The sequence below is a fragment of the Cervus elaphus genome, chromosome 2, assembly GCF_910594005.1.
Source record: "Cervus elaphus chromosome 2, mCerEla1.1, whole genome shotgun sequence".
Lineage (NCBI taxonomy): Eukaryota > Metazoa > Chordata > Mammalia > Artiodactyla > Cervidae > Cervus > Cervus elaphus.
In genome coordinates, this window is record NC_057816.1 from 23,985,164 (window position 1) to 24,012,118 (window position 26,955).

Genomic DNA, 26,955 nt, shown 5'->3' on the forward strand with positions numbered 1-26,955 from the left:
CTGTCCTCCTGCAGTCAGCCTCACCAGCCTGCAGTCCTGGCTGCTCACCTACTGCAGCTGTGACCTTGAGCAAGGTCCAGATCACTTCCCTCTAAGCCTCATTTCTTCAAGTGACAACTGCAAAGCCTTTGTGGTAAATCAAATAAAGCATGTAGAGTCAGAACATTTGCAATGAAAGAAAATGGTGGCCTGTATAATTACTATGCCTCAGCCACAGCCCAGCAGAGTTTGGATCACCATTGGTCTGTGCTTCTCAGGAGGTCCTCTTAAACTGTGTTGGAAGTGTGTATCTTCATAGCTGACATTCACTCTAGAAGTGAAAATAGTATGTTGTTTGATCCAAAGGTAGTGAGGATAAAGGAAAGGGAAACTCATCTGAGAATGATTTCTTCGATAAAATGAGCTGAAACTAATTAACAGCTGAGTCAGGGGTTGGCTCTGGTATTGATGAGAAATAATTAGAGTCTAAGATGCAGTTTCCAGGACAGGTGTCATGAGACTGGGCTTCCTGGCAAATGTGCCTTCCTGATTTGGGAAGAGATCCCTGGGGATAAGGCCTGGAGTGAAGCGGGGTCAGGATGCAACTGGCTGGGCAGTGGAGAGTCGGGACCCAGAGAGGCCTGAAGCAGCAACACAGTGACTGGGGAGGAAGAAGAGGCCATGGGGCTGCCCAGGCTTGTGCCCGAGTCAAGCCCCGCCACCGAGGAGCCCAGCGTGATGGCCAGTGCTCTCCCAGCTCAGGCTTACTCAGGAGGAGAAACTGGGGTCCTGAGAGTACTGGGGCGCAATGGGGCCATGTGAACACAGGGCAGGGGTCCAGGTCACCGGGGATTCCTAGGACCCTCCAGTCACAGGCTCATCCTCCACAGAGCTTTCACCTTCCATATGGTGCCAGGAGGCCTTTCCCCCCAAGGTCTGACTCAAAGACTCCAGTTCCCATCAACATGCTCAGTTCCACAAACGTTTATTGGGAGCTCTGGGGACGTGCCTCAGTTGCTGGGGTGACAGAGCTCAGTGACCCTCTTTCCCTGTTTGGAGGGAAGTGATGTGTGGCTCGTAGCTTAGTCCCAAGAGAATTCCACAGTCCTGCCTTCAAGGACTGTGTCCCTGACCCCACGCAGAGAGCGCCGAGGACAAGCTGGGCGCTAGACCGCGGACAGAGGAGGTGGCAGGACACAGCTGCCGGGAGGGAGAAGGCCTGGACAGAGAAGGGCCTGGAAACGGCCCCGGGGGAAGCAGAGGGGCCTGGAGAGGGAGCGGGTCTGATTGGGGGAAGGCTGGACAGGGGTCTGTCCTGAATGATGCTGAGGGTGTGTCCCGGAAACACACACACAGGCACAGGCTGAGCTTCACGTGGCTGTCCTGCCATCAGTTCTGGAACAACAGGCTGTCCTCATACCAGGAAGGACACACAGCCTCAGTATGCCATCTCTTAAGCATTTATTAGATCCGCTGCCTTCTGTGGGCAGAGAACGCTCTAGCTCAGTGTCCCTGCCCTTGGGGACTCACAGCCCCATCTCCTGAGCAGAGAGAGAGGCAGCTCAGTACTTGTCAGGCAGGCCAGGAGGTCTGAAGTGGTTGGGGTCTTTGCCGCTCCGGCCCCATTCATTGGCAAACTGGTCGGCCTTCGAGTCCTCCCGTACCTGGTCCCTGGTCATGCCCTTAAGCAGAGGGTCTGTGATTCCCTGAATATTCTCTCTGGCGTTACTGGAAAGGAAGAGGGCAGGAGGGGATTAATCCAGGACTATGAGCCCCAGCCCCACCCTCCCCATCTCTCCTCTTTCCAAGGGATCAGTGACTCTGAGAGGAGCCCAGGAGAGAGGGGCCACAACCCTGAGGCTCCCCGGGCTCAGCCCACCTCAGCCCTGTGCTGCGTGAACACACCCAGAGCGGGAGGGTGGAGAGTCGCCTGGCCCACCAGCCTCGCTCTGCTCCTCAGACACCCAGACTTCACACTGGGCACAGAGCAGGAGGGTGGGCAAGAGGAGGGGGCCCACAGCCCTACAGGAAAGTTCTCCAGGGCTCGGCCCCTCCAGGTTGTCCAAGGCAGCCAAGCTCTGCCCACCCATCCCTGCATCCCCAGGGACCCTGGTACCTGATCACTTTAGCAGCCCAGGCACCCCCTGGTCCCCTTTGGGCAGCGTCATAGTTTCCGCGGGCGTGGAAGTATTTGTCTGCACCTATGTACCCGGCTTCTTTCATGTCTCTGTAGGCTCTCCACATGTCTTTAGTCCCTGGAAAGCAAAGCACATGGAGTAAGGATTATCAGGTGGAGAGAAAACTGAAGAATCAAGGAATGAACAATCTTCCACTGACTCGGTTTCAGCCTGTGGTCAGAGCACCACAAATGCCACAGGTTGAGGAGAGCGTTCCTTGTGCGCAGCTGCTGCTCCTGGTAGCGGAATGAGCGCCATTGGGGTGGGGTCGGGGAGGGCTGCGGCTGTGGGACCCCTTTGTCTGACCCCTGTGATGCTGCCTCTGTGCTGTGTCTCAGTGAGGGCTCTACCTGATATGTTTCAGGACAGAGGGAGGTATCATTACAGGACAGGATTCCTCAACAGCATTCTATTGACATGTGACACCAGGTACACTGTTGCTGTCAGGGCTGTCCTGGATATTATAACATGTCTAGCAGCATCCTAGACCTTTGAAACTATACCCCAGTGTGACAACTGAAAATGCACCCAAGCATCACCAAACGTCCCCAGGACACAAATTTGCCCTGGGTCCAGAACCACTGCTGCAGAGAAGCTGCATGTGATAAGCTCCGGGACACGTGGGTGAGTGAGGAGGTGATGGGCGAGACAGATTCTGAGAAAGGGCAGACATACTCCTCTGCTCTGACGCCTAAGAAATGTATTCCTGCCTCATAAAAGGACCCCTTGTGACTTGATTCCCCTGCCTGTTAGGTGAGTGAAAGGAATCCTGAGAACTCTCTAGTGGATGGTACTGGTGATGTGGGCTGCTTGAGGAAGTGGGTCTATTCCTCAGCCTGGCTGCACTGTCCAATAATCTGGGGAGACCCTGAAAGTCCCCTGAGCCCTCACAGCCCAGGCCAGTCACCTCCCCGTCTCCGGGCTGGTCTCAGGCAGCAGTAGTTTTCATGGCTCCCCAGGGGTCTCCAAACTGCGGCCCAGATTGCTCAGCCCCCGGCTTCAGGAAGTGGTGCTGGGAGAAGTCGGTGAGAGCCTTGGCCTCAAGCACAGCTGGGTTCCCACCTCTGTCCTGCCGCCCGCTGACGGGCACTCAGTCCCTGGGTGACAGACTCAGCTGCTCTAAGCCTCGTTTTTCTCCCCTTCTGGTGGAGAAAGATGCCCCCTCACGGAGGTTTTCTGCAGGTAATATATGACCAAGTGTCCCAGCTTGACCGGAACTGCCTTGTCTTCCTGAAACTGCCCCAGATAGTGCTGCTAATGTCCTGGAAAACTCCCCAGCCCTGGGCAGAGAAGGAAAGTGGGTCCCTCTAAATTACACGTAAGAGCCAAGTTCCTGGTGGAGGTTTTCATATGATATTAGGTTCACACACACACACACACACATACACACACCTTTATTTTTTTGTCAGTTTAGTGGCTAGGAAAGGGTAGGAAACAGACTAAACAGGGACGGTGTCACTCAGCATAGGAAGCACAAACAAGGTGTTCTGAAGGCCTCTGAATCATCCAAATAGGAAATGGAAGGAAGGAAGAGAGGAAGGGAGGGAGGGAGGAGTAGGGATGGAGGGACAGGAGAGGAGAACATGGATTGCACCCTACATCGTGCATTGGTCTGAGGGAAATTTCGTTCCATTTCAGACTTGTTTTGTGTCTTCCATTCATATTTAAATTTCAGCTGGAAATGATGCTCATTCTTTCTCTAGTACCTGATGGACATAAATCCTGTGCTTTCCAATCTGTCTGAAAATACTCCCCTAACACCTGGCACATTCTGCCACATAGGGCAACATCTCCTAGGACCCCAGCTCCAACCCTCAGGGGTGTTTAGGGTGGAGCCTAGAGGCCCAAGGATGCCATCGCCCCTCCATCGGCCTTACCTTCAAAAGCCTCACCAAGGAAGGAAAGCAGGCTGTGGGCTCCTAGCACCAAGGAGCAGAGAATGAGGCCTGTGAAGAGCTTCATTGTGCTGAAAGGAAAGGAGAGGGTCAGGGAGACACGGACAAGACTTTCCCCCTCTCCACTTTGGGGTTTGTATGTCAAGGAGAGCCTGGCTGCTCATTTCCACTAGACTCCCAGTGGTCCTACTAGGAGACTCTGCAGTAGGACCTGACTCGCAGCCTCAAGCCCTCGATTCCGAACCCACCAACCCTGAACCCAGACTGTCTAGGAGGTCACCCAGGTGGCTTTGGTGGAAGAAGAGGACAGTGGGCCCAAGTTGTGTCTTACTAAGGCAGCCTGTCGTTAATCAAAAAGCGTTTCCCATGCACCACTCTGCCAGCACTGACTGCATATAGGAGAAAGAGAAATCAGAAGAGTTATGTTTTAAAGTAAGAGTTTTCAAAGAAATGGCTCCTTGAAGCGGTTCCTCACCTGATCTCCAGTGGAGCAGAGCTGCTGGTCCCTGCCTGCTGTGGAGGGGTGGCCCTATTTATACTGAGCCATCCCTGGGCGGGTCAGGGGGTGAGGATGACAGCTGGACTGGTGCCCGGGGAGAATCCCTGCAGGTCATTTCTCCTACGGATCTGCAAAGGGTGACTTACTGGACACCGACGGCTGTTCTCATCCACAGGTCATTTCCCTGGTTGTGCAAGCCTGAGGAAATAGGCAGTTCTGATCTGCCTGGTGTCTGCTGTCAGGGGTCGAAGGGCTGAGGAAGGGTCATCTGGAGAAGAAGGGTATGGAAGGTCGTCTGAAGGGTGTGGAGCTCCAGGATGGAGGCCTCCTGGCGGGTGGAAGGTGTGTCATTAGAGGATGCTCTTCCAGCCTAGACCTTGGTATTTTCCTGGTCATTCCCTCAGGAGGGTCCCTGATGAGCCAGATAGAAGATGTGTCAGAAATTAAATCCTTTGAGCTCATGTCCAAAGCCCTTGAGCCTCAAAACTGACAGATCAGCCCCACCGAATCGCTTGGGGGGTCTGGGCTCCTTCCACCACGCTGAGTGGCTGTGCTGAGCTCTCAGCTCCAAGGCAATGGAAAGCCCTCTCAGCCTCGAAGACAAGAGGTATATTATCTAAGTTGGATCCTGAGATAGGGGCAATCCTGGTAGAGAGGAGTTTGTGCTTCCCCAAGCCAATCCTGGAGATGCCTCAGAGTGGGAGTGAGAGTGTTTGGTGCAAGGTGTAAGAAACCCATAACAGGACACAGAGGGAGGTAACAGCTGTTATGGAATATGGCAGCCCAGCTGGGGAAGTGCCAGGCTCCCTGTCTGGGGTTGGTGAAGGACAGCTCTTTGTCTGCTGTATTTTCCTGGCTGGGGCTTGGGGTGTCACCATCCTCCCTCTTGTCACTCTGAGTCAAAAATATCAGCAGTGTCATCCTGGCTGATGAGGCCCACATGTGTATGAACAGAGCCTTCAGCTCTCAAGAGAAAACGTCACTGTGTCTCACCCTTACCAGAAACATTCTCTAAAGAGAATTCTGGAGACTGTAGTTCAGTCAAGTTGACATTGTTCTATGTTGTCTAAAGACAGAGCAAACAAGCAAAACCTGAAACCAAAGGAAGTGATTCTTTTTTTCTTTGCTGGATTTTTTGAAAGAAAGTGAAAGTGAAGTCGCTCAGTTTTGTGACCCCATGGACTATAACCTACCAGTCTCCTCTGTCCATGGGATTCTCCAGACAAGAATACTGGAGTGGGTTGCCTTTTCCTTCTCCAGGGGATCTTCCCAAGCCAGGGATCGAACCCAGGTCAGCCACATTGCAGGCAGACGCTTTACAATCTGAGCCACAAGGTATTTTTTTGAACTGGCCAGCAAATACTTTTTTTGACTCTCAGCTCTCTGCCTGTTTAGTCAAATGTTATCTCGTCATTGTTTGCTAATATAAGTGAAAGACAGAGTCTTAAACTTCGTTTGAATTAAAAAATCTGGCATCTGGGAGAAGACAGACATGCCAAGATTTTCTTTTGACTTCACACAGATTTCTTACCACTTAAGACCAAAGATTGTCAATGACATCCATAATAATGTTGTTATCAGGGCAACAAATTATCAGTTAAGACAACACAGCTGACTTCTTTTTTGGAGATTAAAAAGTAGAGAAAATGCAAACAATTTAAAAGTTCAGTTGCCTTCTGTGACTATTTTTAAAAACCTCTTCCAAGGACCAATTTAAACTTAAATTAACAGAAACCATGTCCGTCTCATCATGTTTATACCTATAGTGCTTATCACGCTCATTGGTGAATAACAGGCACTCTTTCATGACTTTATTCATTCTACTGGTACTTTCCGAGCTGTTCCTATATGTGCTGGATGTCTCTAGCCCCATAATGTTTATACTGTAGTAGTCAGTAAATACGTATATAACATAAATAGTGGCATCTCTCATTATTTAAATCTAATCTATCCCTGACAGTGTGCTGGTTGGAAAGCAGTAGTTTTTGGAGGGTCAGGGGTAGTAATATTTTGAATATCAATTATTTTAATTATTTTATAAGAGAAAACATAGTAATCTTTTAAATAAATAAAATTAACTAAAAATAGCTAATTTTTACAGATAATGTCAGAAATATTTGAAAATATGTTTAGCAATCTATCAAGAATACCTATACAATATAAACCAAAACAACAATTGCCTAATTATTTAAAAATTAAAGAGCCCATTGGTGGGTGTCTTGTGCGAAATCTCCACCTAATACTTTAGAAACCTGGACATGAATTCTGTTTTCTTTCTGTATTGCAACAAATATGCCTATAAATTTTAAAAATTAAAAGATTTGTTAAAGATAATATAAATAATTTTGCATAATAAAGTATACAGGAATGTTGGTGACAGAATAAGTGAAAAAAATACACATCTAAGATTCATCTCTGTCCAAATTCAAGGAGCTGGGTGACAGTCTTTTCTACCTGCACTGGAAATTCTGTACACAGATGGTTGTAAACAATGGTCTGAAGTTAAAGGTGATGCAATTATTGAAACACACAAAGGCATATCAAATGGATGTCTGTTCATATTGCCTTCACTTTCTATCACCCTCATAATATGAAACTATGTTAGCAGTAAAATTTTTGAATGGATATTACTGTTTAATGTGACTTGATCACTCACTGGAAATGGGTGTCACTGTTTACTTCAGGATCCAAACCTAACTTTGGCCTTAGATAGTGATATGAACACACACCACACACATGATATGCAGAAGAGACAGCCAAGTATCTGGGAATAAATGCAGGTAGATCAGTGTGTTCAATGGTGGAAGCTCGTGAAAGTTTATTTCCAATCACTTCCATTTTTCAGTGAAATAGGGAGCAAAGTCATCAACTAAGAGGAGAATGGAGGAGGAAGTATTGAAAGCTTCAGGATTGAAGTGAAAACTTACCGTCTAGGAGACGGCAGAGGGAATGAGCTAGAAGTGTAGTGGATTGCAAGGCAGCTTGAGGCTAATGACCATGAATTGAAAGTGAGACTTGTCACTGTGGTTGTGTGTTTTTCTCTGACCACATCCAGCTGCCAAAGTACGGACCTGAAGTAAGTGGGGAATTGGATATCACCACTCATTAAATACTTGCTGAGTTACTGAATGAATTAATGCTTGCAAAAATGTCAAAGGAGGAATCACTTGAAGATCAGGGAGTGGGCCTTGCTGGTGGTCCAGGGGTTAAGACTCCGTGTTTCCACTTCAGGGGAGCATGGGTTCAATCTCTGGTTGGGGAACTGAGGTCCCGCACGCATGATCAAAAAATAAAATAAAGATTAGGGAGAGTGGTGGCTCAGACGGTAAAGCATCTGCCTACAATGTGGGAGACCCAGGTTCAATCCCTGGGTGGGAAGCTCTCCTGGAGAAGGAAATGGCAACCGACTCCAGTATTCTTGCCTGGAAAATCCCATGGATGGAGGAAACTGGTAGGCTACAGTCCATGGGGTCGCAAAGGGTCAGACACGACTGAGCGACTTCACGTTCATGTTCACTTTCACTTTCAAAGGATAGAGGGAGAGAGTTAAAAAGAGGAGGGTGACCGAAAGTGAAAATGGGCATAACATATACGTCAAGATCCAAGACTCCATTAGGACCACTAAGGATGTGGTTGCCCTGGTGTAGTAGAAGCAGATCTTTCTCTGATAATGAAAGGAAAGGAGAGAGGATGAGGAAGATGTATTCTGAGATGGAGGACAGAGAACTGAGGAAAACCAGGAGCACCCGCCCTTTACCTGTCACTCATCACTCTCTGCCTGTTTGCATTTCTGAGTTTGGCAGCACAGAGCACAAAGCCTAGGGGTAGGAACCTAGGTCTGGCTGCCTGACCATCTGCTGTCTCTCTAACGCCTAGTGCAGCACCACCCCCATCACAAGTTTTTTTTTTTTTTTTAACTGACTAAATCAATGAACTTAATGGGGAAAATAGATAAATAAAATAAAATTTAAAAAATAAATGAATGAGTTTATGAAAGAGGAGACTGGTAGAAGTCCTGTGAAGGTAGAGTTTGGAAGTTAGGAAGGATGGAAAAGCTTTGAAACAAGGATACACATTGTATAGGATCAGTCATTTAGAGATGAATAGGGACATTGTTTATATGTAGTGAAATCCCAGCCTACTTGAATGGCTGAACTTACAGTCAAAACATATCTCCAGAAAGCAAACACCTCTCCAGCTTCCTCCTATTATTTTGCACCATCAACTGGATTATTGTGATGAAACCCTAACTGCCTTCCATATTTCCACCCTTGTTCCTCAATATAGCAACCAGACTTAAAATACAAGACAAACCATGTCTCTCTCTGCTCGAGAGGATCTCCATTTCACGCGTAACTGAAGCCAAAGCCCTGCAGTGGCTTTCTGCTCTGTCTCCTTCACACCTCGTGACTTAGGGCTCTCCTCTCACTTGCTCCCCACCGTCCACCGCACTGGTCTCCCTAATCTTTAAGCCTCCAGGCACATTTCAAGCTAAGGGTTTGGTTCTTTTCATCTGAACATTCTTTCCCCCAGATATTCACATACTGGGATTTTAGCAAGAGCAAGATCTTAGATTTCAGGATGTGGGAAGGTTCAGTACAATCAATGTCATTAAGAGTGTTGGCAGCAATAAAAAGGAATGCATTTGAGTCAGTTCTAGTGAGGTGGATGAGCCTAGAGCCTATTATACAGCGAGAAGTAAGTCAGAAAGAGAAAAACTAATATCATATGTTGACGCATATATATGGAATCTAGAAGGATGGTACTGATGAATCTGTTCACAGAGCAGCAATGGAGACTCAGATGCAGAGAACAGACTTCTGGACAAGGGTGGGAAGAAGAGGGAGAGGGCGAGGTACATGGAGAGAGTAGCTTGGAAGCAAATACATCAACCTATGCAAATAGATAGCCAATGGGAATTTGCTGCCTGACTCAGAGAACTCAAGCTGGGATTCTGTAATAATCTACAGGGGTGGGGATGCCAGGAGGGGGGAGGGAGACTCAAGAGGGAGGGGACACAGGTATACCTATGGTTAATCCATGTCGATGAATGACAGAAATCAAAGCAATATTGCAAACCAATCACCAATCAATTAAAAATAAATAAATATATTTTAAGAGCATTGGCAGCAAATATGTAGAAATGGGCTTTGTGAGTGACATGACATCTATCAGCAAATATAATGGAGACACACTTTGTCCCCAAACATAGCTAATCAGATTGTCTATTTCAGAAGCATCCTGTGAGCATTTTAAGTATGCAGATTCCTGGACCAGAATCTTGAAGGTTCTGATTCAGCAAGTGCGGGGTGGACTTCAGGATTGCCTGTGTTAAATCTCCCTGTTTTGGAAATCACTTGGGTAGCTAACATTGGTAAGGCTGGGGAGAGCACAGGAGAGAATTTCCTAGGACTTAGGAGAAAACACTCCAAAGAATACGGGGCATAAAATCTGTGGAAATGACAGCGAAGGGAAAAAAAGGATGGAGCCCCTTCTTTCCCATTCTGTTGTTCAGGATTGCAGGAGGTGTGCCTCATGGGAGAGGGTGACAGTAAAGCAGAATCAATAAGGGAAAGGCAAACTTCAGGACTTTGTAATGGGGAGAGGAAAGAGGCAAAAATAAAGGGGAGCCCTCTCCACAGAGCCTTCTCGCCCAGGGCTCAGAGGAAGGGTAGGAAGAGTGTAAAGGTCTGAGGCTCTTTACTCGAGGAGCAAATAGTTTTTTTGATGTGAAAACAGGGACGGGAGAACAGGGGTAAAGGGAACAGCAGTTTAGACAATTGTTTAGTGACAGCAGGCCAGGATCATTTATTGTGGGCTGATGAAGGTGCCGTGCCATGGAAGGCAGATACTTATGAGCCCGTAGGAAACCATCCCCCCACCAGAGTCCAAAAGGACTGTAAAATGATACAATGGGGATGCCTTTCTGATCTCCCCCTCCTCCTATTAACAGAAGTTCTAGAGCAGGGGTCCCCATCCTCTGGGATCTAATGCCTGATCATCTGAGGTGCAGCTGATGTAATAAAAATAGAAATAAAGTGCATGATAAATGTAATATGCTTGAATTATCCTGAAACCACCACCACCCTGCCCTGTTCCACGGAAAAATTGTCTTTCATGAAACTGAGCCCTGGTGCCACTGGAGTGGGTTGCCATGTGTTCCCCAGGGGATCTTTCCAACCCAGGGATGGAACCCAGGTCTGCCACATTGCAGGTGGCTTCTTTATTGTCTAAGCCACCAGGGAAGCCCAAAAGAATACCTGAGTGGATAGTCTATCCCTTCTCCAGGGGGTCTTCCTGACCTCGGAATCGAAATAGGGTCTCCTGCCCTGCTGGCAGATTCTTTACCAGCTGAGCTAACTAGGGAAGCTCAGGGATAGAGGTGGGGAGGGATAAACTGGGAGATTGGGGCTGACATATAAACACTACTGTATATAAAATCGAAACTAATAAGGACCTATTAATAGCACGTGTTTGCCAGGTGGCGCTCGTGGTAAAGAACCCTCCTGCCAAAGCAGGAGACATAAGAGGCGTGGGTTCGATCCCTGGGTCGGGAAGATCCCCTGGAGGAGAGCACAGCATCCCACTCCAGTATTCTTGCCTGGAGAGTCCCATGGACAGAGGAGCCTAGTGGGCTACAGTCCACGGGGTCATAAAACACCAGACATGACGAATGTACTTTGCACGTGCACACATACATATAGCACAGGGAACTCATCTCAATACTCTGTGATACCTACATGGGAAAAGAATCTTTAAAAGACTGGATATGTGTATAACTGATTCACTTTACTGTATGCCTGAAACCTACACAACATTGTAAATCAACTATCCTCCAATAAATTTTTTTAAAAAAGAAACAGTCCGTTTCCAAACTTCTTTCTATGGAGAAGCTTTAGAGACTATAAATGGCTCACTCAAGTACCAAAACCAAGGGTGCAAACAATGCCTTGGTCAATGTTCTTCCTACTCCAGTCCCTTGCCTCCGTATCTGAGCAATGCTCTCTTCTGAGAAGTGGTGTACCTCTTAAAAATATGAAGGGTAGGTTGCAGTAATTCCAGGCTGGATGATTTGGTTTGGGAGAACACCAGTGGACACAGCAACCTCAGCTGCAGACAGCAGAAACCAGAACTTTGCCCCTTTCATTTCCCATGCTTATCTCTGATAGAAAGTCTCATTACAAAACACCCGTGTACCTTCCCAGTGGAGATTATGACATCGAGTTCCCATCACAGACCCTAAATCCAGCCACCTGGGCTTGGAAGTAGCATTAAGAGCCAAGCCCTGGATTTGGGCACACCTAGAATGACTTCTGCTCTGTCAGATACTCACACTGTGGAAGAGTGTCTACTGACCAGGAGAAGCATAATTAATACCTAAGGGGAAAAAAATGAAATAGAATATGATCTCAGGTTTTTTAAAAGACATTCTCTCAGTGTGAAACAGAACCTAGGAATTTGCACATCAAACAATATCTGTGTTTCTAGGTAGTGGCAAATGTTCATCTTATTCTGGGTTCTTAGAATTTCCACAATGACATGTTCATTCTTTTATTCATTCATCCAACTTTCAATGCAACAGCCACTACACTAGATGTTGGGCACATGTTGCAGGGAGAGGGAATAAGAAATAACCAGATCCAGGCTATGCCTTCATGAGAATGAGACTTGTAATTGGGGGAAATGATTATACATGTGTAGAGAGAAAGCCCTTATTTATTTGATGATAAAATCAGTTAGATTCCAATTAATAAAAGGGAAAGACTATGTACAAAAAGTATAGTGAAAGAAAAGAGAAGGCAAGGTGTCACTAATCCCCATAAGATTATCTCCTCACAAGGAACAACAGTCCTCAGAAACTAACTTCATTACTCATTCCCATCCTGTCCACCTTAAATTCATAAAATGAGAAATAGCTCAGCTGTCAGAGGTTTCCTGCCCCTTTATTTCCTTCAGCCAGCAGGCTCTCCGTTACTGCAGTAGGGAAGATGGGGAAAATTATTTTCTTCCTGTTTCTTCTGCTTTGCAAGTTCACCATTACACATGTAAAAAGATCACCAATTTAATAAAGGATATGGACTCCTAATTCTGTTTGGTGTGCGTCCCTTCTTGCCAAGCCCACAAACTCTCATAAAGAGAATCAGTCCTAATGAGATGGATGAAACTGGAGCCCATTATACAGAGTGAAGTAAGCCAGAAAGATAAAGAACATTACAGCATACTAACACATATATATGGAATTTAGAAAGATGGTAACGATAACCCTATATGCAAAACAGAAAAAGAGACACAGAAATACAGAACAGACTTTTGAACTCTGTGGGAGAAGGTGAGGGTGGGATGTTTCAAAAGAACAGCATGTATACTATCTATGGTGAAACAGATCACCAGCCCAGGTGGGATGCATGAGACAAGTGCTCTGGCCTGGTGCACTGGGAAGACCCAGAGGAATCGGGTGGAGAGGGAGGTGGGAGGGGAGATCGGGATGGGGAATACGTGTAAATCTATGGCTGATTCATATCAATGTATGACAAAACCCACTGAAATGTTGTGAAGTAATTAGCTTCCAACTAATAAAAAAAAAAAAAAAGAGAGAGAGAACACGTTCCTACTAGCATAGAATCTGCCTTTTCCAGGCACCAGGAACTTCCCATTCGAACCTGTCTGTACTTAATTCTGAGTCTCTTCCCCCAAAGGCTGCTGCTGGCTGAGGCTATTGCTCTTCTGAAGCCTCCTGGACTCTAACTGATGGAGCAGATCAAGATAAAGGACGTGTATTGAGGAGCATGCTGGGATTACGTCACCAGCCCACCGTCAGCAACAGGCCATGCTGAGAGTCAGCAACTGGTGCTGTCTCTCAACATACAATGTACAAAAAAGGCTCTGATGTGTTTTAAGATACTTTATTTTCTTTCTTTTTAACACTTGCAAAAGGGAGTACTGAATTACTGACAATTCAAAACCCTAAATCTCATGGAATTGTGCAGTATTGGTGAAACGAAGAATTCATTTGGGGAGGGGAAATTTTGTTGTTGTTGTTTTTATTGAGGTAGAGTTGATTTACAATATTGCATTAATTTCTGGTATACAGCAACATGATTCAGTTATATACATATATGTGTGTGTGCATATATATACATTCTTTTTTTATTCTTTTCCATTATGGTTTATTATGGGATATTGAATATGGTTCCTTGTGCTATACAGTAGGACCTTGTTGTTTATTTTATATATAGTAGTTGTTGTTGTTTATTCACCAAGTTATGTCCAACTCTTTGTTACCTCATGGACTATACACTGCCAGGCTCCTCCGTCCATGGGACTCTCCAAGCAATTATTCTGGAATGGGTTGCCATTTCCTTCTCCAGGGGATCTTCCTGACCCAGGGATCAAACTCACGTCTCCTGCATTGGCAGGCAAATTCCTTACCACTGAGCCAACAGGGAAACCCCAAATATAGTAGTGTGTATTTGCTAATCCTAAACTCTTAATTTATCCCTTTCCCCACCCCCCTTCCTCCTTTGGTAACCAGGTTTCTTTTCTATATCTGTGAGTCTATTTATATTTTCTAAATAAATTCATTTGTGTCATATTTTAGATTTCACATATAAGTGATGAGAGGGGAAAGTTTTTAAGTCCCAATAATTCATCTTATTTTTAGTTTAAATTTCAAGTGTTTAACACTAAGAACATCTTATGAATCATATTAAACCTTCTGTACTTGCTAGTCTGTCCAAATATCTAGATTATTAAGCATGTTTTACAATTTTATAAAACAGAAAAAGTTTTAATTCTAGATGAACAATAAAATGCTATTTCAAAAAGAGACTCCTTTCCCTTCTATATTCATTGGCAGGAAAATCTAACGTGACATATACTGCTTATGATTGAACAAAGTCGAACTTTTACATTTACTGGAAGAATCTGCCTCAATCTGATTAATTAGCAAAACACAGAGTGCTTGTTTAGCTCCCTGTGTCCTAAACATCCTGGAACTCCCTGGTTTCCCTTAGTCTTTCTTCTGAAAAATGTGATTTACAACACAGTGGTTCAATAAACAAAAAAGTACATCCAGTTCCAAGTGATTGGCCATCCAATTTACTTTGAACCAAGCTGATTCTCAGCCTAAACAGAGACTCACATCTCTCTTGCACAAAGTGTCTTTCCATACCCCCAGTAGTGCATGCTCGGTAGACTTGCTAGATGGGCACACTGCCCAAAGCAGAGCCTCCACTTTTCTGAAGCCCTCAACCTGATTCAGGAGCTCCAGGCTCCTACGCCAAGAACCAGTCCCTATGCCAAGAGTCAGCTGAAAGTGTTCAAACTAGCCAACAGTTGCTCCCAGGGATGGGGAACTTGCAGCAAGGAGACTCCAGGTCAGAAGAGAAGCTGGGACAGGTGTCACTCAAAGAAAGATGAGGGGTAATGATGACATGAGCTTCTGCTTGGCATGCCTGCCCTTCTTGGCACACAGAGGTGCCCACCTCCAGGACATGTGCACCTGAGAAAGGCCTGGAATTACCAGCATTTGGACAAGTGAGAAGGTCTCAAGATCAAGGAAAAACAGCCGATGGCTTCCTGTGGTCCAGTTGGCTACAGCATCTGCCAAATCTGGTTCCCAGCTTCCCCTAGGACTGTCCCTTTCCCCAGCTCTAATCCCGTGGGAGTCCTCAGAGAGACAGGAAATCATCAATGAGGTAAGGAAATACTTTGTTTGCTCAGACCTTCACCCTAACCCCATCCCATCTCCAGTGAGACCTGACTTCCTTTAAGACATCAGGGCTAACTCCTCACCCTCTCTCAACCAGGATTCCTGCCTGGCTGACTCAAGAGGTTTCCCTTCCCACTGATGATGTGTGCAGGGATTTTTGTTGTTATTTCTTTTCTTTTTTTTCCTATTTTCAACATTTTGGCTCTTTTTCCTGCTTGAAACCACTTTAACAGTAAGTTTTTTGTTTTAAAACATAGGTTTTATTATTATTATTCAGGTATGGTTTATTGTTGTTCAGTCGTGTCTGACTCTTTGCGACCCCATGGACTGCAGGGTACTGCCCAGTACCCCTGTTGGGAAGAGACTTGCTCTCCAAACTAGGAACACAAGTGACTTTCTCCCCTGAGGAGAGGCCCACCTTCCAGATGGGCACTATGACTTATTTGCCCTCTCTCTCAATACCACCCCAAGATGAGTGGAGGTTGCATGAGCCTCCGAAGGAAGATCCGGGTGGACCGGAAGAATATGAGAGAGCTAACTCAATTATTCCCTGAGGTCTGGGCGGAAGACAACCCCCCTCCCCCCAGGCTGGCTAAATATCAAGCCCCAGTGATAATAAAACTCAAACCAGGCACCATCCCGGTTAGAAAGCGCCAGTACCCGCTACCGATAGGCCTGGGCCGGCATACTGCCCCACGTCAATAGATTGTAACAAGCGAGCCTTCTAGTAGAGTGCCAGGTGGCTTGGAATACCCCGATCCTGCCAGTCAAAAAGGAAGGAGGACAGGACTATAGGCCTGTACAAGATCTCAGGCTAGTCAACCAGGCTACTGTGACTTTACACCCCACTGTTCCAAACCCCTATACCTTACTTAGCCTCCTCCCGCAGGAGCCAAAGTTTATACTCGCCTAGATCTCAAGGATGCCTTCTTCTGCATATGCCTCGCCCCAGCGTCACAGCCCATCTTTGCCTTTGAATGGGAAGCTCCAGTTGGGGGCACCAAACAGCAGCTCATCTGGCCTCCACCACAAGGGTTTAAGAACTCCCCAACCATCTTTGGGGAAGCCTTGGCTTCTGACCTGGACTCACTCCATCCAGAAGGGTATGGATGTTGGCTCCTACAATACGGGGATGACCTGCTGCTGGCTGCTGAGACCAAGAAAAAATGCTGGAAAGGGACAAATGCACAGCTCCAGCTGTTGATGGAAGCAAGTTACTGGGTGTCAAAGAAGAAGGCACAGATCTGCAAAGAGGAGGTAAGGTATCTGGGGTTTGTTTTAAAGAAGGGCTTAAGGTTCCAGACCCTAATTGGGTCCTATATACTGATGGCACTAGCCTGATAAAACAGGGACAATGGCTGTCAGGTTAGCCAAAGCGGAAGGGGCCATCAAGACTGAAAAGGGATGGTGGGAATAGCCAAGTGGCAAATTATTGGTACCAGAGGAGCTGGCACACACTCTGGTAAGCCAGACACACCAAGCTACCCACCTAGGCCATGCTGCCTGCTCACAGGTTAATGCTGCCTCTCGGGGATTCAGACAAAATCCTCCGGGTATTCAGCTGAAAGGCACGCTGCCCTTTGAACACCTGGGAGTGGACTTCACTGAAATGAAACCTCACCGACACTACCGTTACCTGCTGGTCATGGTATGTACGTTCTCGAGATGGGTAAAAGCTTTTCCTACCTGGACTGAAAGAACATCAGAAGTAGCCCAGTGCCTGCTTAGGGAAATAGTTCTCTGATTTGGATTTCCTACCAGCATTGGATCAGGCAATGGCCCAGCTTTTGTAGTTGATTTAGTACAACAAGTAAGCAAAACTTTAAACATCAAATGGAAACTGCACACTGCATATAGGCCCAGAGTTCTGAGATGGTGGAATGAACCAACCAGACACTTAAAGAGACTCTCCAAGTGGATCAGAGACACTGACTGCTCCTGAGTGGACTTGCTTCCGATGGCTCTGCTCAGACTCAGGATGACCCCACAGTCCCAAGGCTATTCTCCATACGAAATTGTGTATGAGAGGCCCCCTCCCATAATAAAACAGGAGTCAACGAATTTGCCTCAGGTAAGGGGGGGATAGGATTTCACAGCAGATGGAACTGGGTAAGGTAATAAATCGGGTAACTAAGTTTGTACAAGAAAGGATGCCGCTCACCTATGGGGAACAGATTCATGAGTTTATACTTGGTGACCAAGTATGGGTCAAAGATTGGAAACATGATTTGCTAGCCCCTTGGTGAAAGGGCCCTTATGTTATTCTAACTACCCCTACTGCAGTTAAAGTTGCAGGTATTGTCCCTTGGATCCATCATACGAGGGGGAAGATATCATACCACGCAGACCCAGAAAACGCTGAGTGGACTGCACAGAGGGACCCCACTGACCCTCAAGAGACTAAGACCATCCTTAAGAAGAAAGAAAAAAGATCCCAGATGAGCCCCTTCAGGATGAAGCCACACAATCAACTCCTGTTGCTTGGCCTCATCAACGTGATTTTGAGTTTAACTTCCGTCTCAACTCAGGACAACGCTTTCATCTCATGGGCACATTCCTACGCGGACTTCCACAACACCTACAACTGCTGGGTATGTGGGACTATGCCTCTGTCTGTGATGGATGGACTGCCTTGGTGGGTGTCCTCGCTCAGTGAGCTCAGTGCACTGGCTCCTCCCAGGTCGGATGGCTCAGGGGCCAGGCACCCTGGAAGCCTGAGTTCTTGTCCATTTGCCCAGTTCTTTCAGGAAACATACGAGTGAGTCACTCACACGAGATTTTGCAAACATGTTTTACACAGTGTGTTTTGACAGGACTCCACAGGTAATAAACGTGTGTGTAAACTGAACACACTGTTCTCAGAGAGGGTTGCTGTCACAGGACATAGTGACTGTCTCTGGTGTCTCTTTCGTTGTCATTAAAAAAAAAAACTCCTTTGTTAGAAATAACCTTTGTCGATACAGGTTTTGTTCTTCTATTTGCTATTCTTGCAGTTGCAGGAGAGATGGAACATTTTCTATTTCTTATCTTGGGGAAAATCCTTTCTCCAGAGATTAGTAGGGTCTGTAGTTTCCCAGGCCAACCGCTAAAACCACAGTGTTTAACCCTAAAAGAGGTGCAGTCCTGAGAGAAAAAGAAATCATATGGAAAACAAAAGGTCACAATAGCATTATTAACAGATGGAATATGGAACAAGAAACTACTGACGTCCTTTCCCTATTCTTTTCCATTATGAATTTTTACTTGTGATTCTGACACCTTTGTCAATTTTTATCTTATCATAATCTTTATTAATTCATGTACATTATTTATGTGTATGTATGTGTTTGCACATTTAGTGATGTTGTGGGGGTGTGTATATGTAGACAGAGAAGCATATATATGTAAACTATAGTGTAAATGGACATTTGCTATTTTTCGTTATCTCCTCCCAGTAAGGACAGGGAGTAAGCTGTTGGTTTTCTTTACCACCATACTCAGTGCCTAGGAAAAGCCTCGACACAGCCAGGCTTGATGAATCTCACAGAATGAACATCTTCAGCAAGGAAACTTGAACAATATAAAATAAGTATAAAGACAAAAATAAAAACCATACTAATTTCCTGAGCCTGGACGAGACGGGGAGGGGCAGGAAGAACCTCCAAAGAAAATGTTTCCAGTCTATTATCTAAGTGGATGTAGACATATGAACACATAAACGAGAACAGGGTGGTATAATACTATCATTTTATGTTCTGCTTTTTCATTTCACAGCTTACCATGATAATGTTTGCATGTTACTACCCTTACCTGTCACAGTGGCAAAGCGGAAATTCAGATCTAGTCTGTGAGGATGGAGCCTTGGGATTCTTAGCCTCAGGTCATAGAGCTCACACTGCGTGTTATGGCACATAAATAAATGTATGATATATTTTAATTCAATTCTCTTAAATACTGATTAGCTTAATCATAACTCTCCAGTGGAATGCTCCTCACGTGAGAGGACTGGGCTTGTGTGCCTCAGATCCCCAGGGCCTGGCCCAGCTCTGCCACGCGCTGGGGGAGCATGAAGGGGGAGTTGAAGAGTGAACAGCAGGATGAAGGAGTTCTCTAGGCATCTTTACTGGAAGGGTGAAGTGAGGTTTTGCAGACTCCACGTGAGACTGTTTTGGACAGTCCTAAGTCCACCTGCAGAGAGGAAAGGAAGGGCTCAGTGCATTGGCTCCTCCCAGGTCGGATGGTTCAGGAGCCAGGCACCCTGGCCAGCCTGAGTTCTTGTCCATTTGCCCAGTTCTTTCAGGAAACATACGAGTGAGTCACTCACACGAGATTTTGCAAACATGTTTCACACAGTGTGGTTTGACAGGACTCCACAGGTGATAAATGTGTGTGTAAACTGAACACACTCTTCTCAGAGAGGCCTGGCTCTTCTTTCCCATAATTACAGATTTTGAAAAGTGAACCTGGGAAACAAGAGAATTGTGCAAGAGCTCCCTTGGCACCTGGGTGTGAAAACAGGCTGTTGAGTGCTGCTGCTTTTCCATCACCCAGAGCTGAGGACACAGTGGCTCTGAGTACCCCATCCCCTAGAGAGAGCATCCAGGAAGCAGCGCCAGACCTCATAAGCTCCCAAAGCTGAGGAAGAGGCAGCAGCGCTGGCCCCCACAGTCAACACCTCCCTCTCCACCATCCCACCTCTGGTCCACGTAGGAGATGCCCGAGGAGGGGAGGGGAGACGGCAGGGTTACCAGTCTCCCAGGGAGTGCGGTATTTGTGGAGGCAGGTGATTTCTGGAAATTGATTCAGGGTGCCAAGAAGAAAACAAAAATGCCTGTTCATCTCTCAGCTGGGTGCATGCTCGCTGCAGACACTACCAGCTCATTCTGATGCCCCTATCCAAGCAGAGGGCAGTGTGGTGAGTTCTTGAGAGAGTTTCCATGTGTAGGAGCTGTGAATATTCTGGAAGTTTCTAAAGATGGAGCACCCATGCCAGTAGAGTTGAAAAGGCAGTGGTGGACTGTGACTAGGAAGGAGATGGGGTGAGCCTTTTCCCATCTGCCATCTCTGCAGGAAAAGAAGAGGCCCCCAGTCATTCTGGGGGGTCCACTAGAATCTGCTGGAAAGACCAGTGAGGTTTGAGAAAAGGCAGTGCTGGGCCAGGTGAGGTGACACCTCAGCTAGGGAGGGGCCTTGGAATGTGCACATCATCAGAACCCATTGTGGATAAGCTGCTCCTCTCTGGGAAGGTCCCTCATGGGTGAGGGGTGGTGCGAAGCTGGACTTCACCTCAGGAGCTCCACCATGCCCACCACGTCTGAGACACCCTCACCTGGACAAAAATATCAGCATCATTTAGAAGCACACCTAACCAGAGTGAGGTCAAATGGCTTTTCCGGCCTTTACAAACCTCCTAATGCAGAATCTGGGAGGTGTGTTGGGAAGATACGTCAAAACTGGCCTTCTCCACACGCCTCCACGTTGCTGGAACAAGAGGAATAGAGAAAGAGCTGTCTATACCCTCACCCTCCAAGTGCCTCCAGCTACAAAATAGCCAACAACGAGGTTGGTGGTAGGGGAGGGGTGGAAAACATTAAAGCAGATAGAATACTGAAGTGTGAAACAGGGCTGCAGTGACTTATCATAGAAATGACCCAGGTGAAAAGGATCGAGACGAACGTTTGAAAAATCACAGTGGAAAGCAGAGTTTGGAAAATAAATCCACTTGTTGTTAAAAGTCCCCTAAATTGAGAATCCTCTGTAAACTGGGTATATTAAGATATTACGTACTTTTGAAGAGCTAGAGTGTTTTGAATCTGTCCATAGGAAGGGTTAGCCTTAGTTGCAATGCCGTCCAGACAGCAGCCACTCTTTTCCACGTCCTCCCACCTTGCCCTCTGATCGCACTGCAACACTGGGAACATTTCTCAGCACTGGACTTTGAGACCTGGGAGGGGAGACTGGGCTGGCAGTCCTCACATCACTATTACACAGCAAGAGAGTCTTGGACACAAGTTTATTACCCTAAACCCTCCAGTTGTGAAATCAGCTTTTTCAGCGGTGTGGGCATCTCTTGTTTGCCCCACCAGGCACTCACTCTCCATCCCGCTTTCTACCCTGGCCTGTCCAGACTACATCAGCTGAGCCCTGGCTCTGGCTGGATTTAGACAATAGGGAACCTGGCCAGGAGCTGGGGAGAGAGGGGAGGGGCTTTTTTTGATTCAGTCCTACAGCTTCTTCAGGGAGGGATCACCACAGACCAGCTGTGCCCCTCAATCAAAGACACAACTCCTGTCAAGCGCCCCTGTCCACACACTTCTCTGTGTCCCTGTCTCTGTCTCTCTACTTCTCCCACCCCCACCCCCACTCCCGCCCCCGCACCCACAGAATCTGTAATCACTCCCTCCTCTAGTCCTTCAGGACTAAGGGAGATTACACCAACCCCACCCCACAAGTAATTTCTGTGCTGTGCTTAGTCGCTCAGTCATGCCCGACTCTTTGCAACCCCATGGACTGTAGCCTGCCGGGCTCCTCTGTCCATGGGATTCTCCAGGCAAGAATACTGGAGTGGGTTGCCATGCCCTTCCTTCTCTAGGGGATCTTCCCAACGCAGGGATCGAACCCAGGACTTCCACATTGCAGGCGGATTCTTTACCATCTGAGCCACCAGGGAAGCCAACAGGTAATTTCTAGATCAAGGACTTGCACCATCTTTTCTGGTCTCCTGAGGCTGTACCAACGCCTTTGGGAATAGACCCTAATTAAACTCTCCTCAAGAAGCACTGACTCGTTGAAAAAGACCCTGATATTGGGAAAGATTGAAGGCAGGAGGAAAAGGGGATGACAGAGGGTGAGATGGTTGGATGGCATCACTGACAAGATGGACATGAGTTTAAGCAAGCTCTGGGAGTTGGTGATGGACAGTGAAGCCTGGTGTCCATGGGGATGCAAAGAGTGGGACATGACTGAGCGACTGAACTGAGCTGAAACTCTCCTCACATTACCCTCTTTGAAGGTGTCCTCTTTTCTTGCCAGGATCTTGAAGATACAGCAGCCTTAGACAGTTCCACAGAATCTGGAGTTTTCTGCTTTATAAAAGGAGTACAACTTTGTACAGCCACCAGTTAATTAAGCAAGAATTATAGTAAGCAAACAAATTCCACATCCTATAACCAATGTTCTCATAGATGAAGTAAGCACTGCAATGCTTCCCAAGCTGACAATCCTCACATGCTTCAAGGATAATGGTTAACATTCCTACAAGATTTTTAAACATTTTGTGATTAATAGTAGCTTGAAGCTTATTATTTCTTCTCAGTAAATATAGTGAGAGAGAGAAACTGTATAATGTCATATTACATTATGTAACTGTTAAATTTAAATGTCATATTACATAATTTCTAACACATATTTATTTTTTTTTAAGTCACACATTTCTAGATTACATATTTCTGAAATTAGGTCAAGCCATCAGTTCAGTTCAGTTCAGTCGCTCAGTCGTGTCCGACTCTTTGCGACCCCATGAATCGCAGCATGCGAGGCCTCCCTGTCCATCACCAACTCCCGGTACCTTCACTAATTAGCAGGAAGTGAAAAGTGAAAGTGAAAGTCGCTCAGTCATATCCAACTCTTTGCAACCCTATGGACTACACATAGTCCGTGGAATTCTCCAGGCCAGAATACGGGAGTGGGTAGCCTTTCCCTTCTCCAGCGGATCTTCCCAACCCAGAGATCAAACCCAGGTTCTGCCCCATTGCAGGTGGATTCTTTACCAGCTGAGCCACAAGGGAAGCCCCAATTACCAGGAAGCACTCATGAAACGGTTGTCATTGCTTTACAATTCGTTTTTGTGTATACTTTCCTTTTTGCTTATACACAAGAGTGAAGTAAGGTTAAAATCTAAGTCCAAAAGAACCCCTTCAAAATGTGTAAAGTAAAAATTCACAGTGATAAGAAAACGTTATGTCTGAATTTAAATCGTAACATTTTTCTTGGTGGTATATAAATAGTAACACATCTTTCAGTCTAAGGGTCTCAGTGTCAGAGAACCAGTGTGTGCTTTTGCCTTTCTTTAGTCTCACAGTGTTCTCTGCTAACTTGCCCCCTCAGATAGTCGACACAGAACTTCAGACATTCAAAATATTTATTCCTCCTTCAAGACTTCTCATCAGCTACCACAATGACTAATAATTTCTTGCACATAGGACTCCTAATTTTCATATCTGTGAGGGATTGTGCAAAGTATCACTAGAGAAAAATATTTTTCAGTTCAGTTCAGTTCAGTCGCCCAGTCATGTCTGACTCTTTGCAACCCCATGGACTGCAGCATACCAGGCCTCCCTGTCCATCACCAACACCCGGAGTTTACTCGAACTCATGTCCATTGAGTCGGTGATGCTATCCAGCCATCTCATCCTCTGTCAACCCCTTCTCCCCCAACCGTCAATCTTTCCCAGCATCAGGGTCTTTTCCAATGAGTCAGTTCTTTACATGAGGTGGCCAAAGTATTGGAGTTTCAGCTTCAATATCATACCTTCCAATGACCACCCAGGACTGATTTCCTTTAGGATGGACTGGTTGGGTCTCCTTGCAGTCCAAGGGACTCTCAAGAGTCTTCTCCAACACCACAGTTCAAAAGCATCAATTCTTCAGCGCTCAGCTTTCTTTATGGTCTAACTCTCACATCCATACATGACTATTTTTATGATGAAGTAAAATTATATCATATTGGCTGGTATTTAGTATGTTATCAGTACAGATTTAATAGTCACTTCAAAGTGACTCATTACCACATTCTGCACATCCAAATTTGTATCCAACATCCAACAATCCAACATTGTATTTTCTACAACTCTCAAACCCCTCTACCCAGTTCTGACCTCTTTTGAACCCTACCTTTTCTCAGACTTCATTCATTCAACATATATTCATAAAGCAACTACTATCTGTGAGGCCCTGCGACAGGCACTGTGGATGCAAGGATGACACACAATAGGAGAAATGTGCCTTTAGCCTTGAGTTTTCTACGTACTGGCTTTAAAGACAGACCAAAAAAACAGGCAAATACCCTGGAGTGTGATGAATCTTGGGGACAGTCAGCTACATCAAGAGGAGCTACAATCGAATTCCCGCAGGTCCCATGTCCTCCTCTCCCATGTGCTGCTTCCCCATCCCTACTCTTCACCTTCCTTCCTTCCTCAGAGCAAGAGAGGTTTCTACTCCCCTGGGGGTCAACCATCCCTTGTGGCTTGATCCCCCTGCCTCCTGTTTCCCCTGATTCTACTGTTCCTTCTTTAGCTTCTCCCTCTTTCTTAGTTCCTTCCTGTTTCTTAAAGCCAGTCTGACCTTTGAAAGAAAAATTTTTACTAATAAAACAATACATGGATTCAATTATTCATTTATTAATTTCCAATAAGCACTTGTTGAAATTCTGTTATATGCCAGGACTGGGTATTCAGATATAAACAAGAAAGAAATGGTCACTTCTCTCACTGATTCTGTAATAAAAGGGATGAATATGAACCAAAACAAAGTCCAAAAGAAATCAGAATAAACCAAAAAATTAGTAAAAGAATTCCACATGTTGAAATTGGCAAAAAAGTACAGAATAACCAGAGTAGATCAACCAGGATGACCAGGAAGGCCTCTCTCAAGAAAGAGTGATCTCAGGAGAGACAGGTGAGAAACACACAGTCATGTGAAGAACAAGCAGAAGAGTGTTCTGAGCAGAGAAAATGTCATATGCAAAGGTCCTGTGCCAAATAAAATCTTGGCTTGCTGGTGAGATGGAAGGGCAGGGAGCCTGGGAGGGTGTGGCATCAGATGATGCTGTAGGGTGGCCAGGGACAGCTCACACTGGATTACATTCTGAGGGAAATGGGAACCCGTGGAAGAATTTAAGCACAGAAGAGACATGACCTGCATATCATTTGTATGCTAGACTGAGAGGTAAGGTAAATACAGGCTCTCTTTTACCCAAGACAGTTTCAGTTTATTTCTGCCATATATGTATTATCATCAATAATGCCCTTTTCCTCAGTGGAAAGTGACTCGGTTTAGATGAAAAATTAATCAGTCAACTTAAGCAGAGGGGGAAGCCATGAAGATGGGGAGACTGGTTAGACAGCTGTTGCAGGAACCCAGGAGAGAAATGGTGTGGCCAGGAGCACAGAGATGCATATGAGAGCAGGCTGATGGACGAGAGATGAACTTTGGAAGTTGAATCACAGGACTTGTTAGTGGACTGGATGTGGGGTAAAGGGAAGGGAAGCATCAAGGGCATGCCTCAATTTCTGGACTGAGCAACAGAGAGAATAATCAGATCATTTACTTAAATGGAGGGGCCTGACTGTGAAGAATTCTGGTGGGGGAGATGAGAGCTCACTTTGGGACACATTGAGTGTGAAATCTCTGGAAGTCACCCAATCAGAGATTTCTAGAGGCTGAAATGGAGAGGCCTGAGGGTGAAAAGTTCTGGAGGCAAATGAGAGTTCCCTTTGGGACATACGAGTGTGAGATCTCGGGAAGCCATCCAAGCAGAGGTGTCTAGAGGCCAATCAAATGTATAAACACAGATTTGGGAAATCAGGTTCTGAGTGGGGAGGTATAATTTTCAGAGCCATCAGCATATAGATACTATTTGCTATACTTGTTGGGGAGACTATAGACATAAAAAAGTGGAAGTAAAAAAAAAAAGTAAGAACCCAGAACCAAGTCTGAAGCACCCTTAGGGTTTGGGGAGATGAAAAGACCCAGATAAGGAGATAAAAGAAATTAAAGGGAAACAAAAGGAGGGTGAACAAAAGCCAAGAGAGAACCTACCAGAAAGGAGGGAGAAGACAACTGTGCTGAGCGTGTCTCAGAGCCTTCCTGATACGAAACAGGAACTTATCAGTTGGCACCATGGAGGTCACTGGTGACCAGAGCTGTTTTGCTGACCAGTGGGGACAGAGGTCAGGCTGGTGTGGGTTCTAGTGTGAGTCAGAAGTGAGGAAGCAGAACGTGCAGGTAGACAGACTCTCAAGTCTGACGATAAAGAGGAAGAGGAAAAGGTGAAAGAGTGAAGAGTGACATGGATTGAAGTCTGGGTTTTCAATGTGGGAATTTATTAAGAAATCAGATACTGAGGGTAAGGACTCCGCGAGGCACTGTTCCCATGAGGAGAACAAGCTGTGGTGTGTCTGTAACCAGTCAGGCATCTCCTGAGCACAAGGGCTCTCATGCTGGAGATCCGTGGAGGAGACAGTCCCCACCTCTGAACCCCAGTCTTGACAGCACATCCCTGTCCTCCTGCAGTCAGCCTCACCAGCCTGCAGTCCTGGCTGCTCACCTACTGCAGGTGTGACCTTGAGCAAGGTCCAGATCACTTCCCTCTAAGCCTCATTTCTTCAACTGAGAACTGCAAAGCCTTTGTGGTAAATCAAATAACTCATGTAGAGTCAGAACATTTGCAATGAAAGAAAATGGTGGCCTCTATAATTACTATGCCTCAGCTTCCCACACCCCAGCAGAGTTTGGATCGCCATCCGTCTGTGCTTCTGAGGAGGCTTCTCGTTAACTGCATTGGAAGTGTATATCCATATAGCTGACATTCACTCTAGAAGTGAAAATAGTATTTTGTTTCACCCAAAGATAGTGAGGATAAAGGTAAGGGAAACTCATCTGAGAATGATTTCTTAGGTTACATGAGCTGAGACCAGTTAACAGTTGGGTCAGGGG

At 46.1% G+C, this 26,955-nt stretch overlaps 1 protein-coding gene across 2 annotated transcripts in view; it reads right to left on the reverse strand.

Moving 5' to 3' along the window:
- Positions 1–1,417: 1,417 nt before the first annotated feature.
- LOC122675631 (serum amyloid A protein-like) overlaps positions 1,418–26,955 on the reverse strand; it is a 46,820-nt gene continuing 21,282 nt past the window's right edge. The window contains exons 1-4 of one of the 2 annotated variants that reach the window (XM_043874613.1): positions 4,527–4,546; positions 4,034–4,122; positions 2,096–2,234; positions 1,418–1,707 (exon numbers count right to left, since the gene is read on the reverse strand). In XM_043874613.1, the coding sequence (XP_043730548.1) occupies positions 1,542–1,707; positions 2,096–2,234; positions 4,034–4,118 (390 nt within the window). In that variant the 5' untranslated portion in view covers positions 4,119–4,122; positions 4,527–4,546 and the 3' untranslated portion in view covers positions 1,418–1,541. Of the gene's footprint in view, positions 1,708–2,095; positions 2,235–4,033; positions 4,123–4,526; positions 4,547–26,955 lie in introns of those variants that run through there. The other variant, XM_043874605.1, reaches the window with a different exon arrangement.